The 15,001-nt window shown below is 51.3% G+C and overlaps 1 protein-coding gene across 15 annotated transcripts in view; it reads right to left on the bottom strand.

The window, feature by feature from the left end:
* ABCD4 (ATP binding cassette subfamily D member 4) overlaps positions 1-15,001 on the bottom strand; it is a 32,218-nt gene that overhangs the window by 8,123 nt on the left and 9,094 nt on the right. For 8 of the 15 annotated variants that reach the window (XM_043548606.1, XM_037900676.2, XM_043548598.1 and 5 more), the window contains 11 exons: positions 14,055-14,105; positions 11,682-11,776; positions 10,531-10,652; positions 8,906-8,997; positions 8,006-8,095; positions 5,203-5,423; positions 4,777-4,868; positions 4,482-4,518; positions 2,380-2,429; positions 1,887-1,939; positions 1,289-1,365 (listed from right to left, as the gene is read on the bottom strand). In XM_043548606.1, the coding sequence (XP_043404541.1) occupies positions 1,289-1,365; positions 1,887-1,939; positions 2,380-2,429; positions 4,482-4,518; positions 4,777-4,868; positions 5,203-5,423; positions 8,006-8,095; positions 8,906-8,997; positions 10,531-10,652; positions 11,682-11,776; positions 14,055-14,105 (980 nt within the window). Of the gene's footprint in view, positions 1-1,288; positions 1,366-1,886; positions 1,940-2,379; positions 2,779-4,481; positions 4,519-4,776; positions 4,869-5,202; positions 5,424-8,005; positions 8,096-8,905; positions 8,998-10,530; positions 10,653-11,681; positions 11,777-14,054; positions 14,106-15,001 lie in introns of those variants that run through there. The other 7 variants (XM_043548599.1, XM_043548600.1, XM_043548596.1 and 4 more) reach the window with 3 other exon arrangements.

Raw genomic sequence — 15,001 nt, forward strand, 5'->3', positions numbered from 1 at the left:
GCTCTAGTTCCTCCATTTTGTTACCTAGGCTCCTCGCATTAGTATACAAACATCTTAATTTTTGCTGTTTGGCCTCTCTCACATTCTGTACCCTATTAGGCATGGTCATTCTACAGCCAGTATAACCTATTAGACTGGTATCTACACTGCCCTTCCTCCTACCCACAGCTGTATCCTTTTTTACTTCATTTTCTTTCCTCTCAATGCTAAAATCCAGCGTGGAGATTACCTGGACATCTCCCAACCATCTCCCCCAAATTCCTAGTTTAAAGCTCTCTTAATCAGTTGTGCCAGCCTCCATCCTAGAAGTCTATTTCCTTCCCTACTCAGATGAAGTCCATCCCGAGAGAACTGTCCTCTGTCCATGAATGCCTCCCAGTGGCCATACATCCCAAAGCCCTCCTTATAGCACCACTGCCTAAGCCATCTGTTGATTGTCATAATCTTGTCACACCTTTGTTGCCCTTCTCTAGGAACAGGCAGAATCCCACTAAAGATCACCTGAGCCTCGATTTCCTTAAGCATCTTCCACAGCCTAGCATAGTCTCCCTTAATACTTTCCAGCGAGAATCTAGCCATATCATTTGTTCCCACATGAAGAATAATTAGGGGATTCTTTCCTGCTCCCTTTAGAATCCTTTTCAACCTCAGGTCTACATCCCGTATTTTAGCACCTGGAAGACAGCACACCCTCCTATTCTCTGGATCAGCTCTGGTTACAGGCCTAGCTATTCTTCTCAGTAAAGAGTCCCCAATCACATAGACCTGCCTTTTCCTAGTGACGGTGCTATTCTCCACTCTATCCCCTGTTCCCCCGGCTGCAAGTTCTTTCCATTCCTATTCTCCCTTGTAATCCTCTTTAACTCATCCTGTATCCTCCTGGGGCTCATATTTGGTGTAATCTCCATTAACTCTTCCCCTTTTCCTACAGGACTAGCTGCTCTTCTCTTCTTCCTTGCCCTTCCACCTTCAGTGACTACCTGCTGAACCCCTCACCTTTGTTCAGCCTCTTTTGCACAGTTTAGTCTAACAGACAAAAGCTTCCTAGGGCAGATATTTGCCACTTTTTTTGTCCAGCAGGCATCCTGAACTATGGGACTGTATAAATATGTTCACTGGGACAGATGCACACTTCATCTGGCAGCTGGAGGGTACAAACAGGAAGTCATGACTGATGTCAAAGAGACCCAGATGGTTCCTGGCAAAGGAAAGGAGGTTTTCTAAAAAGAGCCGGTTTACCCCTCCAGCTGCACAGAGACCTACTCTTCTCCAGCCTGCAGTCACTCACCTGCATATCTGGGTTGGAGGTAGAAGAGCCTTGCAAATGAGAGTCTCTGCATCTCCCCTGGGGACAGGATGTCATACCTGCAGCAGAGCCAAGAATCAGAACAAGCCACAATTAGCACCAACTTGCTGATGAACCCAACCCTCTGGCAATCAGTAACACCAGAGAATCATGTGATCCACCTTCACTGTCTGCCTCACAGAGCAGTCTCCTGCAGAGGCACACAGCTGCCCCCTGCCACACACACACCCACCCACCCCGCTCACATGGAGCCAACTCCTTTCCAAGCTTGGCACCCAGAGCTGTCAGATTCAGAGCTTAGGGGTGGCTCTGCAGCCCCAGGGATCTCAGATTGCTTTGGGAGCAGATGTGCCTATGTGGGACTATCAGACTCAGATGCTGGGGGCAGGGATGCCGGAACAGACACTCAGTGCTAAGATGACATCTTTGCTCCAAAATACCATTCCCTTACCCCTGTGCGGCTGGATGCAGAGGATATTCCCCTCATAACTCAGGTCAGCTCTGTGTGACTGCCCCGCACTCACTTCCACTAACCAGGAAATCTACACAAACCTAGCCTCAGACACTGCACCAGCCTTACCAGTTCCAATCCACCTGCTGGTCCAGACCCCCTGTGCGCACCAACAAATCAGACTGCAAACGACACAGGAAAAGAGACTAATGAAAATCTGAGCACGTCCCCGGCTCTGACCAACAGCCTCCCATGGCAGATACAGTCCTGAATAGAACCACCCCCTTCCTCCCCAATGCTGTCCTCAATAACCCCTTTCCATCCTTCTCCCAAAGTCAGCTCCCCCACAAACGTGCCTCCTGATTTCACCTTCCCATGACATCCCTTCTCCCACCCTGGTGTCACTCCTGCCTTTGATACGTTCCCACCTCCTCACCGGCGTCGTACCTTCCACAGCAATACTCCTCTGCTGAGCCTAGTGGGAGGGTTCTGTCCAGGTAACAGATAACACCCTGCACATGACACTCAGCACTGTGCTGCCCTGCCGGGAGAGGTAGGAGAGCAGTGCCCTCAGTGATAGAACAGGCCCATTATGCTGTTGTCAGCTCCCTTAGCAACTCACCAGCCCAGCCAGCTCCAGGAAATGCAGGATCCTCTCATCATCTGCAGACCCTAGAACACAAAGAGCATCATCATCACATCCAGGACAACAGCACCACCAGGGCAACACTTCTGTGGGATCACAAAGGATGGGCCAACGGGCCCAAATCTCCCACTGCTTCCCACGAGAGTTTCTGGTTGCTTGTTTATTTTTCAACTGAGTCATTTAAAGTCTAACTTTTGACTGTCTGAACCACTGAAGAGCTGCAGATTTCACACTCCACCGTTCGGCCCAAGGCTAATCCTCAAGTGGCTCCTACAGGCCCATCACATGCAGGGGAGGTTAAACACCAACATCCAGGAGCAGCACCATGAACAAAGCAGACTTCTAGGCAGCACGTTTCAGAGCTATATCTAGAGCCTGGGTCAGTGGAGAGCAAGGGAGGAGAAACACAGGGACCAAGGGTTCAGTAGTTCTGACTGTGCCCAACTGCAACAGAAACATGCCTTAAGCAAGATTGCCTAAAAGCTCTAAATCGTCATATTGCAAACAGGGGAATCCCAAGGGTCAGAACACAGGCACCAGCAAATGGGGAGTTCTTGGAGAGGAACAAGAAGTTCCAACAAATGCAGGGACAATATCAGAGCTAAAACGAGCCAGCCAGCTGAAATCTAAAATAGACACGTGAGCTGATCTGGAAGCTAAGCAGAAGGGCCATGTACCTACCAAGCGCCTCTCTGAAGTGAAGTTAGTCTTTGTCACCTTGACATTAGGCGACTCCAATGCACTCTACATGTGGCTACGCCTCCAGCCTATCTGGAAGCAGAATGTAGTTGCCAGCTTATTGGGCATCACTTCACTCAGACAACATTACACTGGAGCTCTGCAGTCTGCACTGCTTCCAATCCGACTCCAGTCTGGTTATAACTGAGAGTACTACAAGGCTTGACTGCTGGCTACATCAGTCACAGGGGTGTGCTTTGGCGGGGGAGGATGGGAAAGATTCTCTTTCCCCCCCATAGGATACCACCCACGGCAGGGCCTGACTCTGGAACACACTTCCTATGGGTCTGACAGAACCAGGATTCATTTGCCTTCAGGACATAATGCAAATTCCAGCTATTTTCTCAGGTTCTTTGTGAGGGGTAGGTTTATTTAGAATAGGCTCTGTAGGCAGGCTCTACACTCTGTGAAGCAGTCATAAAACACACTAAAAGTTACAAGAAATGACTGTCCAGCCCTCCTTGGTACAGCAATAAATACCCACCATCCAACAGGAGGATAACTCAACAAATCTAGGAGCGGGAGCGGTCAGTCATGAGTTGTGCAATAAAGAGTGGTTACACTGGACAAGTAGCCCTGTGGTCTGGGTAAACTTTGGATGGGCAGTTTTTTTTAAGCTTTGTTTTTGTATATTTAAGTGTTTTTTTGTTTTTTAAACAAACACCTACATCTGCTGGGAAAAGTGCTTTCAGAAATCTAACTCAATATATATTTACCATGACAACAAGACATAATTTGGTTCAGAAGGGGGCTGGTGATGAAATATGTTGGGTAACATTACAAAGAACAAAGGAGTGTCACGGGCAACTACTACAGCACAGAGAGAAAATCCACAGCACCCTGAATCCACTGATTCTGGTCTCACGGGGCAGTTCCACTCCTAAGATACCCTTCATGGACCTACTTCTTACTGGTCAGAAGGTGAAGACTCAGTGTTTGACTAATTCAGAATCTGGGGGAATTCAGAAGTGTAGTAAGGGTGATTTGAGTACTTCCTCTCCACACACATGTATGGAAATCAGCAGGGAATCCTAGAAGATTCCGTACATAAGTAGCAATGAACAAGGGACAAGCAGCAGCCAATGTGGCTTCACAAAGGGCTGTTCACAAGAGCGAATCCTCCTCCTGGAAGTGTATGGAGAGCATGGAACTGAACTACAGACACAGATAAGGCTTTCAAGGAAATGCTAAGGGCAGCAGAAACAGAATGAGTTAGTGCTGCTAACGTACGGACAGGCACGGAGGTGCTGAGCTAGAAAAAACAATGTGCCAGGGGGGTGTGTAGGGGACAGGTGCAGCCAGTGATCATTTAATAGCTGCTTCAATTAATTTCCACTCACCTGAAACTGGATAAATCTTCTTCAGAGGATAAATCACCTGGTTGAACAAACCAAACACAGACCCATGTCAGAGGAAGCTGGACATGGAGTTCATCACAGCCACACGCTGGGCCCAGAACTCAGACGCGAGGAGATGAGCTGTCACCAGTCCGTTCTCCTATGAGCTTTTACGCAGCCCACAGTTTCCTAGCACTGGGGTTGCTTGTCCCATCCCATCCGCTCTGAGTGCAACTAGGGACTGGGACTGTCACTTTGTGCAGCCAGCCTGTGGGACTCCTGCACCAAACAGACTCACCTGTTCTCGCAGGGTTCCATCTGTGAAGAAAGGTCTCTGCGGCAGGAACACCACCCCATGGGGGCCAAAGCAGCTCAGCATGTGGATGTTCCCTGCATAGATCCAAGAGAGAGAGAGAGACACCAATTCACAAGCTCACCTTCTAGCCCTTTCCCGGTGCACAGGCCTGCATTAGTGAGATCCAAGCACTAGGTAATGATCATGCGTCCATGGATCAGAGGTCAGGTGCTCAGCAGAGTGCATGGATGAGAAGTTCACACCACAGCACACAGGAGAGGGGACAGCTTGAATACACCAGTGACAGCACTCACAAGGCCCTAACTTGCCACACGTGGCTCAAGTTCCACCCACCAGCCTCTCTGGGGCAGCACCAGCTCCTGCCCCCCGTTTCGTTGGATGAGGTTTTGGAGAAGTCACCGTCCTTACCCCGTGTGCTCTCCCAGAGGCCACCAAGAACCCTCAGGAGTGACGTCTTCCCCGTGCCAGTGTTCCCCACGATCAGCAGATTGTTCCCTTGGGAAATCCGTAGGTCGAGGTCCTTGATGAGCAGCTTGTCCGAGGATGGAACCGAGAGAGACACTCGCTCCAGAAGGAAGGCTGTCTCCCCCAGCACAGTCTGCTCCCCAAGACCACTGGAGCCCAGCCACCAAAGCAGAGAGAGAAGAAAAGAGCCAAGGGTAAGTGATTGAGCCTCGTGGTGGTGAGGAGCAGATGCCTTTCAAATGACATGCCTCCCCTAATGTCATATTTAGGGCCTAGATATCATGGCGACTGGTGCCAACAGACAAAAACTCAACAGATTCCAGCCTTCTGAGTTAGAAAGCACGAGTTACTGGGGTACTAAGGTGTCATTTATACCAGCTACGCCGTGAAATAGTGGGCTAATCAGTGACCCAGCACAAAAGCACAGCACAGACTACACAAGCCACCGGCCTGCAGCAGAGGCTCTGGCAAAGGGTAACACCGAAATGTGATCTCCAGTTCCCCCTTGTGGAAACGTTGCCATAACAGTTGCCAGCTCTGGAAGGCTGTACTGGGAATAGACAGCCCTCATGGATGGTCTACACTGGGGAAAAAAACAAAAAAAGACCATGCCAGCAGGTCTCAGAGCCTGGGTCAGCTGATTCAGGGCTCGTGCTACAGGGCTAACAATAGCAGTGTAGACGTTACCGCTTGGGCTGGAGTTCAGGCTCTGAAACCTGGCGAGGGGGGTGGGTTTCCAAGTACAAGTGGGAAAGTCTACACTGCTACTGTTAGCCCTGTAGCACAAGCCCAAGGACCCAGGCTCTGGGAGTCGCTGCCACAGGGTTTTCATTGCAGTGTAGACATACCTTATGAGGCCCTTTCATAGGAGGGCAACACTTCAATCCAGAATTAAACAGTGATTCAAGCTGGAAAACAACCTGTAAGGAATCAGCTACTTATTGATAGACAGGTCAAGAGATGGAGAGAGAGTGGATGATTCATTCATAACTTTTTAAAACACACGCACCCTCCTATGAATAACGGCCTAGATCCCACTGTCTCCCTCTCCCCTCACTCATCTATCTAGAGTACGGGGTTCTCAAACAGTGGGTTGGGACTCCTCAGGGGGTGATGAGGTTATTACATGGGGGGTCGCGAGCAGTCAGCCTCCACCCCAAACCCCGCTTTGCCTCCAGCATTTATAATGGTGTTAAATATATAAAAAAGTGTTTTTAATGTATAAGAGGGGGTCGCACTCAGAGGCTTGCTGTGTGAAAGGGGTCACCAGTACAAAAGTCTGAGAACCCCTGATCTAGAGCGTATGCTTTCTGAGGTAGAGACTGTTTTTGTAGATGTTTGTCCAGCCCCCAGCACATGGGGGCCCAGATCCTGTGGGGGGCCACGGCTGCTATTACATAAGTTATACTCAGTGGGGCTCCGAGACCCAGTCTTCTCAGACTGCAAGTCAGAAACTGTTAGACTGCAGGAACCAAACTGCTCATTCTGCTTCACGCCTCACTGCCCACAATGGGAGCTGCACTCTGAGCTCAGCTACAACAATCCTGAAGCATGAGGCGAATCCATCCCTCTCCTCGACAACCTGCTCAAGACCAGGAACCCAGCAGGAAAGAATCGGGGAGCACAGGTACAGTAGAAATGGCAGGAATGGAAAGAAGTAACTTTGCCGGCCAGAGACATCTGATGGTTAGAGGCCAAGGCCAGGATTTTCAGACTTTGGGGCTTGCAGTCCTCATCCGTTAAAGGCAGGCCACTTTTATTCAGGCCCGCTTTTAGACTTCTAGGTTTGGAAAGGTTGGCCCACACCCCGAACATACCGTCAGATCCCCACCCCTCCAAGCACTGGTTCCAATTCCACAGATGGAAGGAACACATTCCAAAGCGTAGAAACACCCCCAAATGCAGGGGCTGTCCATGTCTGACAGGATGTGATGATCTGGGACAATAGCAAGAAGGAAAATGCTGAAGGAGAGCCCCACGTGGACGGATACAGTGAGGAACTGGAGGGATCCTGAAATTGGCCAAAGCCCTGGAGAACACATTATCAGGAACAATCCCACTGGCTGCTGGGGTCGGGGCAGACTAGATAGAACTTCTCTCTCTCTCTCGACTTATTTACTATTTTTACTATGGTCGTGCCCTGAAATCCTGGTTGGGATCAGGACCCCGCTGTACTGGGTGCTGCGTGTGCACATACATGAAGACATGCTCCCTGCCCCAAACAGCTTATAAACTAATACGAAACAAGATGTGACAGGTGAATGTGACAGTTGGAGGGGAGTGGAGGCAGCCAGTAACAGATCGTATGATCATATGATTACGACTACATTGGCATTAGGGAGCCTCAACTTGCTGGCCTCAAAAGGATTTTTCACAAACACCTGGCTACCAGCACCTGCCTCTTATTGAGTTGGTTGATTTCCAAGGCTGCAGATTCCTTGATTTTCCAGTGACATGAACATACCTCCCTGCCTCAGGGAGATCTGGGGACATGCCCAGTGGTTGTTTAATCTGTGCCTATTCCTCAGACACAAAGGATGCAGACCTCTGCTCCTCCTAATAGCACCCCCAGGGGAATTCAAGGGAGAAGGACCCTAGGCTGCAGTGTTTGGAAGAAACCCTATTTTACCATCCCAGAGGCACATCCAAAATGCCTGATGAACATGAGAGTTTTCCCCACAGCCTGGAAACCCAACTTCAGACAGTAATTTACCATCCCAAGATAAGGCTGGCCGCAGATACTCACTTGTCAAAGTCCCAGTTGGTTTTGGCTTCTGATTCACAATCACGGTGTTTCCTGGAGAGAGACAGCAGTGTCTCCTGCAGCTCCCCAATCCTGTAAGACAGAGAGGGTAGCAAGAGGGACAGATGTGACTCCGCAACCCTCTCCCCACATTCCAGCTCCTGTCCCAACTGGGCTTCTTAACAGATTGTATTTAATATTTGTTTAGCCTGAGCAATGTGCTCGGTGCTGTACAGGACACAGAGCAAGTCCTATCCTGCAGAGCTGCCAGGCTGAACCACTGACAGGACATCCATCCTGGGGGACTGGAGGGAGGTTAAAAGGAGTTCTCTTTTGTTTTTGAATTACGCAGAGTTCCTAAGCAGCGGGCATCATGCAGTCAGTTCAGTGCCTTCCACTGCAAGCTACTCACTGGACTAGAAAGCACACGGACACTAGTGGGCTGCGACTAAGGCATATTTTAAAGGAAGAGCTACCCTTCCATTCAGCATCTGGCCTCCTCAGTGGCCTCTGCTGGCAAGGGAATTCCAGTCCTAGGCAATCAGCACCCAGGCTCTGGAGAGACGCGCTCCCTGTCAACCTCAGTTCCAAATGGGCCCATGGCAGTGACCTTTGAGTGCGAGCTCTCTAGGGCAAGGGCCGTCTCGCACTAGATGTATGGACGGACCATGCCTAGCACCATCTGGGTTTGGGTCTGTGGGTGCTATCTTCATACTAAGAATGACACCTTGTACAAGCTGACCCCACATTAGCAATCACCCCTTTCCAAGGAGCCCTGCCTAGGGTACAAGCTTCCCCACTTCTGCCAGAGCCGCAGACTGGGCTCAGTCCCAGAAGCCTTGCACTGGGGCACCAAGAAGGTTCCCTCTCCTGGAGACAGGCTTAAGGGAGGGCAACTCTCACCTGTGTGTGTAGCCAGCCACGTCAGACAAGGTGGCAGAGAGATCGATGAGCTGGCTGAAGCAGCTGATCAGGTAAATGGAGACAAAGGCATTCTGCCGGAGAAGCACACACCGGGAGAAGAGTTAGCACAGAGATGGAGCAGCAGCGCCCAGGCGGCTGTGCCTGCCCTCACAGCCAGCAAGCTAGCAGCAATGGATACCATATGCTCAGCTAGGGGCAGCCATCACAGTTGGACATGTGCAGTCACTCAGACTCCAGGAGAGTGGTGACCCAACAGAGGGACGAACCACAGAGAAAGCGGCATCAGACAAGAGACATAACAGGGCTCACCTGCACCAGCCTGTAGATTGACCCTGGGGAGACCCCTCCCGGTGTCTGCTAGGAGCTGCCCTTTCTCACTCCCCACAGCCATTGAGTGAACTGCCTCCCATAAGGCCACCCCTGGAGGGAACACGATCAGCCCACTGCAAACATAATAACTGGCCAGGGGGCCTGGTGGTAGGACTTGGGGAGGAGAGGGCACCAGGACTCATTCCCCACAAGAATCCCCACTGGCCTGAACACACCCTGGAGCCCTGGACGAGCACCTCACACTAATGCCTTAGGAATCCCAGCCAGTAGGGAGCTCCTCTCAGTACTCCAAGGGTTAAAGCCTCTAACAGCTTTAAGCGAAAGAGGAACAACCAGAAGAACCACCAGGAATTCTAAACAAACAGGCTGCAGCTGTTCAGTTAGCACGTCCACAAGTCCTGCCAAGCTGCACTGTGACTCCTGCCAGCACTGGGGTCGGTGTCCTCTCCCTGGTGGCACGCTGACCACTCCCCCCGCCCCCTGCACTGGAAGTGGTCTGCTACTCTCAGATGCATGTCTCTGCTACACAGCCTGGAATGCTAAGCTGGCTGCTTTTAGATCTGCATTACCAGTCTCGGGCTGTTTTCGTTTAGCTGGGAACCAGTCAGATTTGGAGGCCCCTCCCTAAGGGCCTAGTGAGGCAACAAAAGCAGGAGAGAGATCAGCCTTCTAGACAGAGCAGTTCCACGAAGACAGGGGCTTTTAGAGCCAAGAATCTGGTTTGTGGACAGGCTGGTTCCATGAGCAGCCAGCTGCTGCAGTCTCTCTTCAGTCAGCAGAAGCAGTGGGCTTGGCAGTGCTGCATGGGCCCAGCCCTGCTCCGATGCCTCGTGCGGTCTCATCAGTATGTAACCTTTCATTTAAAACAGGAGGGCCTGATCCTGCAAATGCCTGTGCATGTGATTAGCTTTCCACACGTGAGTGCATCGAATCAATCACATACCTAAGAGTTTGCAGGCACAGGGCCTACGTTTCTAGCCCTATGTTGGCAAAGAATGTCTTGAGCGTGACTCAGTGAAGTCAGCCATCCCTGGCGAGGGGCAGTCACCCCCTCAACCTCCAGCACCGCCTCTTGCGGCGCACTGCTCGCTCTGCTCTCAATACCAGCCACCCCTTCCACTGGAGCCCAGCCCTGCACAGCACATCGCTGTCTTCGGACTTAGCACCAGACCCTCAGGATTGGGTCAGCCTGTGCTATGTCACACCCCCTGGCCTAGTGTCCTGCAGGGTGCAAGGGGAAGAAACGCAGTAGAGGGGACACGTGCTGAACTCACCTTGCTGACCAGAGCGCTCAGCTGTGCTGGATCCAGGTCGCCATAGACACCACTAAAGATGGGAATGGCAATCACCACGTAACTCAGAACGCTGCCCAGATAGTCAAAGGTGTTGATCCCAACTGGATATAAGCACATTGGCAGAAGTTAATGAGCAGGGAGCACCCTCTGTCCCAGGCAAACCCAAGCCCAATTTCTGGGGCCAAACAGAACTAGTCCCCCCCATTCACACGCCTCACACTGCACCTCAGGGGCCAAGACAAAAGACAGCAAAAGACCCACATCACAGAGATGAAACCTGTTGGCATGAAGCTCCCCCAGCCAGGACACCAAAGTGGAGAAAAAGCCATCCAGATACCACCACCCACTAGAGTACCTTAGACAGGGCAAAATCCACCTAGCCTACTTGTTTCCAAATGTCAGAGCCCCCGCTGCCTCTTAGAAACATGGGGAAGCAAAGTGGCCAGCCAAGCCAGGATGCAGGAAGGAATATCCAGGGATCTGGCTGGCGCAGGAAGCCTACATCACTGACCTTCCTAAGGAACACAGGAAAGGCAGAAACGCTCAAGTGTTCAGAATTCCCACATACGCCACTCCACGATTTGCAGAGCTCTAGATTGTACCCTGAAGGCAAGGCACCCACTTGCCCTTTACTCTAAGCACTAAGGGACTGGCTCAGGTGGGGCTGGAATCAGGATCATAGTCAAGATTTCCGGGCAGCATCAGGGCAAGAGGGACATAGTCTCAGAGCAGCTCCTGTTCATCCCCACCAACCCTTCTCCCTTCCAAGGGCCCAGTTTCCCTGACGCTCTTAGTGTGGATGACTGAAATCCCAAGTGCTACTGCCACCTGTTCCCCTCAGAGTCTGGATTCCTGCAGAACCCATTTCCTGATTTGGTCCTCCGGCTTTGCCAGCGTCCCCCCACGGCATCAGTGTGACACCCAACGTCATTCTCTCCTGGGCTCTTCTCTAGGAAGGCAATGCCGCCTCAACAAACACCTGAGGTGCCAGTACACCAATAGGTATGGCCTCCTGCAGCCAGGAGCAGCCAGCACTCCTATACGTCTCTGGGGACGCACTCCCCAGGTCTGAGGATTACCCTGATGAAGCTGCCACATGCCCCTGCAAATCAAGGAAATTCTCCACTTACTGTAGAGCCACAGCTCTTTACCCATCAGCTCCCTCTGTGTCTGCAGGAGGCTCTGCAGCCGGCGGTCAGTTCTCATGTGCTCTACCCGCCCAGCTCTGCAAAACAAGACAGCAGCATGCCATGGATCTGCAAAAGCCATCACATGCTGGGTGCACTGCAGAGTGATGAAAACATTGCAGGACTATTGTAGCTATCTGGAGCATGCCCATCACCACAGTATCTGGGCAATGTTATTGTGGTGGCCAGGCACTAAATACCCAGGTGCTGCCTGGTGAATGTGCCTCTGAGGAGTTCCTCGGCTGAGGCAGGTGGCTCTGAGAAAGAATCTGCCAGAGCACCTTGGTATTTCTATTAGACATGGAAGACAAAAAGGAGGCAAGTGATGACAGCAAGGCCCAATACTGGACTAGGGCACCCGTGGGGCTACTTCATGCACCTGAACAAAGAGCCTTCTGGAATGGATGGACAACACCCTGCAGTGTTCCTCCAGCCAGAAAGGGAAGCAGTGTGGCTAGACGTCATCTCCTCAGCTCGCCTGTTTACCTGACCCCTGACCACCAAGATGCCCAGGCCTTAGCCTGGCCACTGTTCCATAACTGTTATCACACTGGAGCAGAAACGGACTGATCACTGGTCTCTTGTGGGTTGCTTTGGCTCAGGCCTTCAACATCCTGAGAAGCCAAACCGTGAAGTACTTTACACAGCTAATCCAGGTGAATCTGTGCCTATCAAATTCATGTCCCTGGAACTATTGGTCTAAGACTGGATTTCAAGCCTGGAAGGGGGCTCTCTCCCACCCCAGCTTTAGTAGCTGCTGATATAGTCGCAGTCATTGCCGACTCTTAGATCAGCACCACTCTGACTGCACCTGGGAGCCTAGATCCTTGCACCAGAGAGCTCCATTTACACACCAAACCACCTGGGCTGAGGTCTGCAACAGCTACTTCCACTCATTCACAAAGTTTACACCGCCCTCAGGTGGCAAAAAGCAGAAAAAGATAAAATGTTTAGTATTCAAACGCAGGCTGTGTCCACGCTGAATTTCTACGAACTCTAGCCCCCTCAGAGCAGCGCATGGGGCTAGCCCCAGAGCAGCTGCCAGTGTAGATCCAGTGCAGGTGCTTTTGCCACCACATTGTCCAACTCTGCTCTCACCACGCCTAGATGATACAGCAGTGAAGATACTTGTCCCCAGCTCCCATTATTGTTAGCACCACATGGGCACGGACCGATGGAGGGAGAACCGCTACAGGTGCTCAACCAGATCAGGCCAGTGAGCCACATACACAGTGGAGGCAGGGAGGGCTGGAGAATGGGGCAGCCCCCAGTATCCCCCAGTGATAAGATCCCATAGTGCTAAGGCTAGAAGGTGAGGGGAACATTGACCTTCATTGCCCACAGCCAGGCACTCCACTCCAGAGTTAATCAAGCTGGGGGCCCTCAGGCATCAGGGTTCTAGCCAATTGGATGCAACATCTTTACCCCCCTGAACCAGATCATTACTAAAGAGCATGCTGATGATGTCCACAAGAAGAACAACACTGGGAGACATTGCAGACACCATACAGCACTGGTCCCGCCTAGGAGAGCACGCTCAGTTCTAGGCACCTCAGTAGTAGCAGACATTGACAGAGTGGATGCAGTTCGCAGAAGATCAACAAGGTGATTAGGGGGACAGAGGGACTGAGCTAGAAGGAGAGAGAGAGAGAGAAAGAACTAAAGTCTGTTTAGCTGGGCTGACAACAAAGGGGAAACAGGAGAGAGTAGTGGGATGAAATTAGGAAAAGGGAACCTTAGAACAGATCTCAGGAGAGGATCTTAACAAGATAGGATGAGGCCCCTGAACAGTCTCCCAGAGTAGTAGAAGAGGCCCCAGTCTGATGCACCAGAAAATGGTGCCATAGGATGTATGGCCATAGGATAAACGTAGGCCATAGGATAATCCGAAACTGGACCCTGAGGAGGGGGGGGAGAGAGCAAAAGGTTGTTCCTCTCCAACTCCTAGGATTTTAATGCACCTGGGTTATTTACTGACCACTGCCAGCAGGTGTTGAGCAGAACCCAAAGGAAGGCACTGTGGCACAATCACAGGTCTAGGAAACTCCCCTACAGGCACTTTTTCTTAAAGGAAAGGTAGGACCCAGCACCGGCCCTGTACTTGGATCATAGCAGAGTAGCACGTTAGAGACTTGGTACCAGGCACAGGGGGCAGGGACAAGAGCTTTTAAACAAAAAGGACAGGACAAGGCAGTGCAAGCAACAGGATAGGTCCCTTCCCTTACTGTTCTGGAACGCGTGAACTGAGCAGTTATTCTAGGAGCTGGGAGGATCCACGAGAAGAGATGAGAAGAAACAGGTTAATCCATCATTTACCTGTAGAAAGCAGCTGGCTCTGCATTTACACGAATCTGCATGTGCTTGAACCTGCACAACGCAAACCAAAACGTGAGATGCGACCACCCCACGGAATAAACAATGAACATCCCTGCAACAGAAAAATCCATTCCTGCTCCTGCCATCATGGTGAGTGACCTGACAGATTCTTAGCCCAGGAATGAGTCTGAACATAGGGCCAGGGGCCTTGAGCAAGGTTCAGAAGGGCACTACACTGCCCTATACATAGGTACCATCAGAGCAGGTCAGTTCAGTGGTCTAGTTTGGTCTCCTACCTTCTGCACCAATCGCACTGGACCACTGGCATCCCACTCGCTGGGACAGTCCAGTATTCCATATCTTGTTTACTAGCCCAGTATCCGAGATACACTGGATCAGATCAATGAGCCCATCTAATCCGGCATCCCCATGCTGCACCGTATCACACCAATGGGTACATCTGCTCTGCTGGCCACACTTCTGACAGTGATGGATGCTGGATGCTATAGAGGAAGCTGTCAAACCCTTACAATGCACCTGGTCATTGATACAATACCTTTCCAGAGTTTATGCCCAAAGTGTAAGAAGAGATTTAGAAGACTTAGGGTGTGTGTGGGGATTTCAGGCACATCATGAAGGTAAGTGCATGTGTGTGGTGGGAGGAAGAGCAATGCCTCAAGTCTCAGCCACCATCCTTGGTGAACGTGGATCAAGATCCAATTTAACAGAAGCTCCGTGCTCCCTCTACTCCACAGCACCTCACTGCAATTAGCAGCAGCAGCGAGGGATCAGTGGAAAACACTGATGGCTGGACCAACAGAGACCCAGGGGCGCTGTCTCACCAGGTCACACTCAAGTGGCAGGGATGGCTGGGGCTTAGCAGGTTGACTCCAGATGGGTCTCTCTGAGGCTGGGTTCAGTGGGCTGGTTGTGCGCTCAAAGGAGCT

Source organism: Chelonia mydas, chromosome 6 (genome assembly GCF_015237465.2).
Source record: "Chelonia mydas isolate rCheMyd1 chromosome 6, rCheMyd1.pri.v2, whole genome shotgun sequence".
NCBI classification, from domain to species: domain Eukaryota; kingdom Metazoa; phylum Chordata; order Testudines; family Cheloniidae; genus Chelonia; species Chelonia mydas.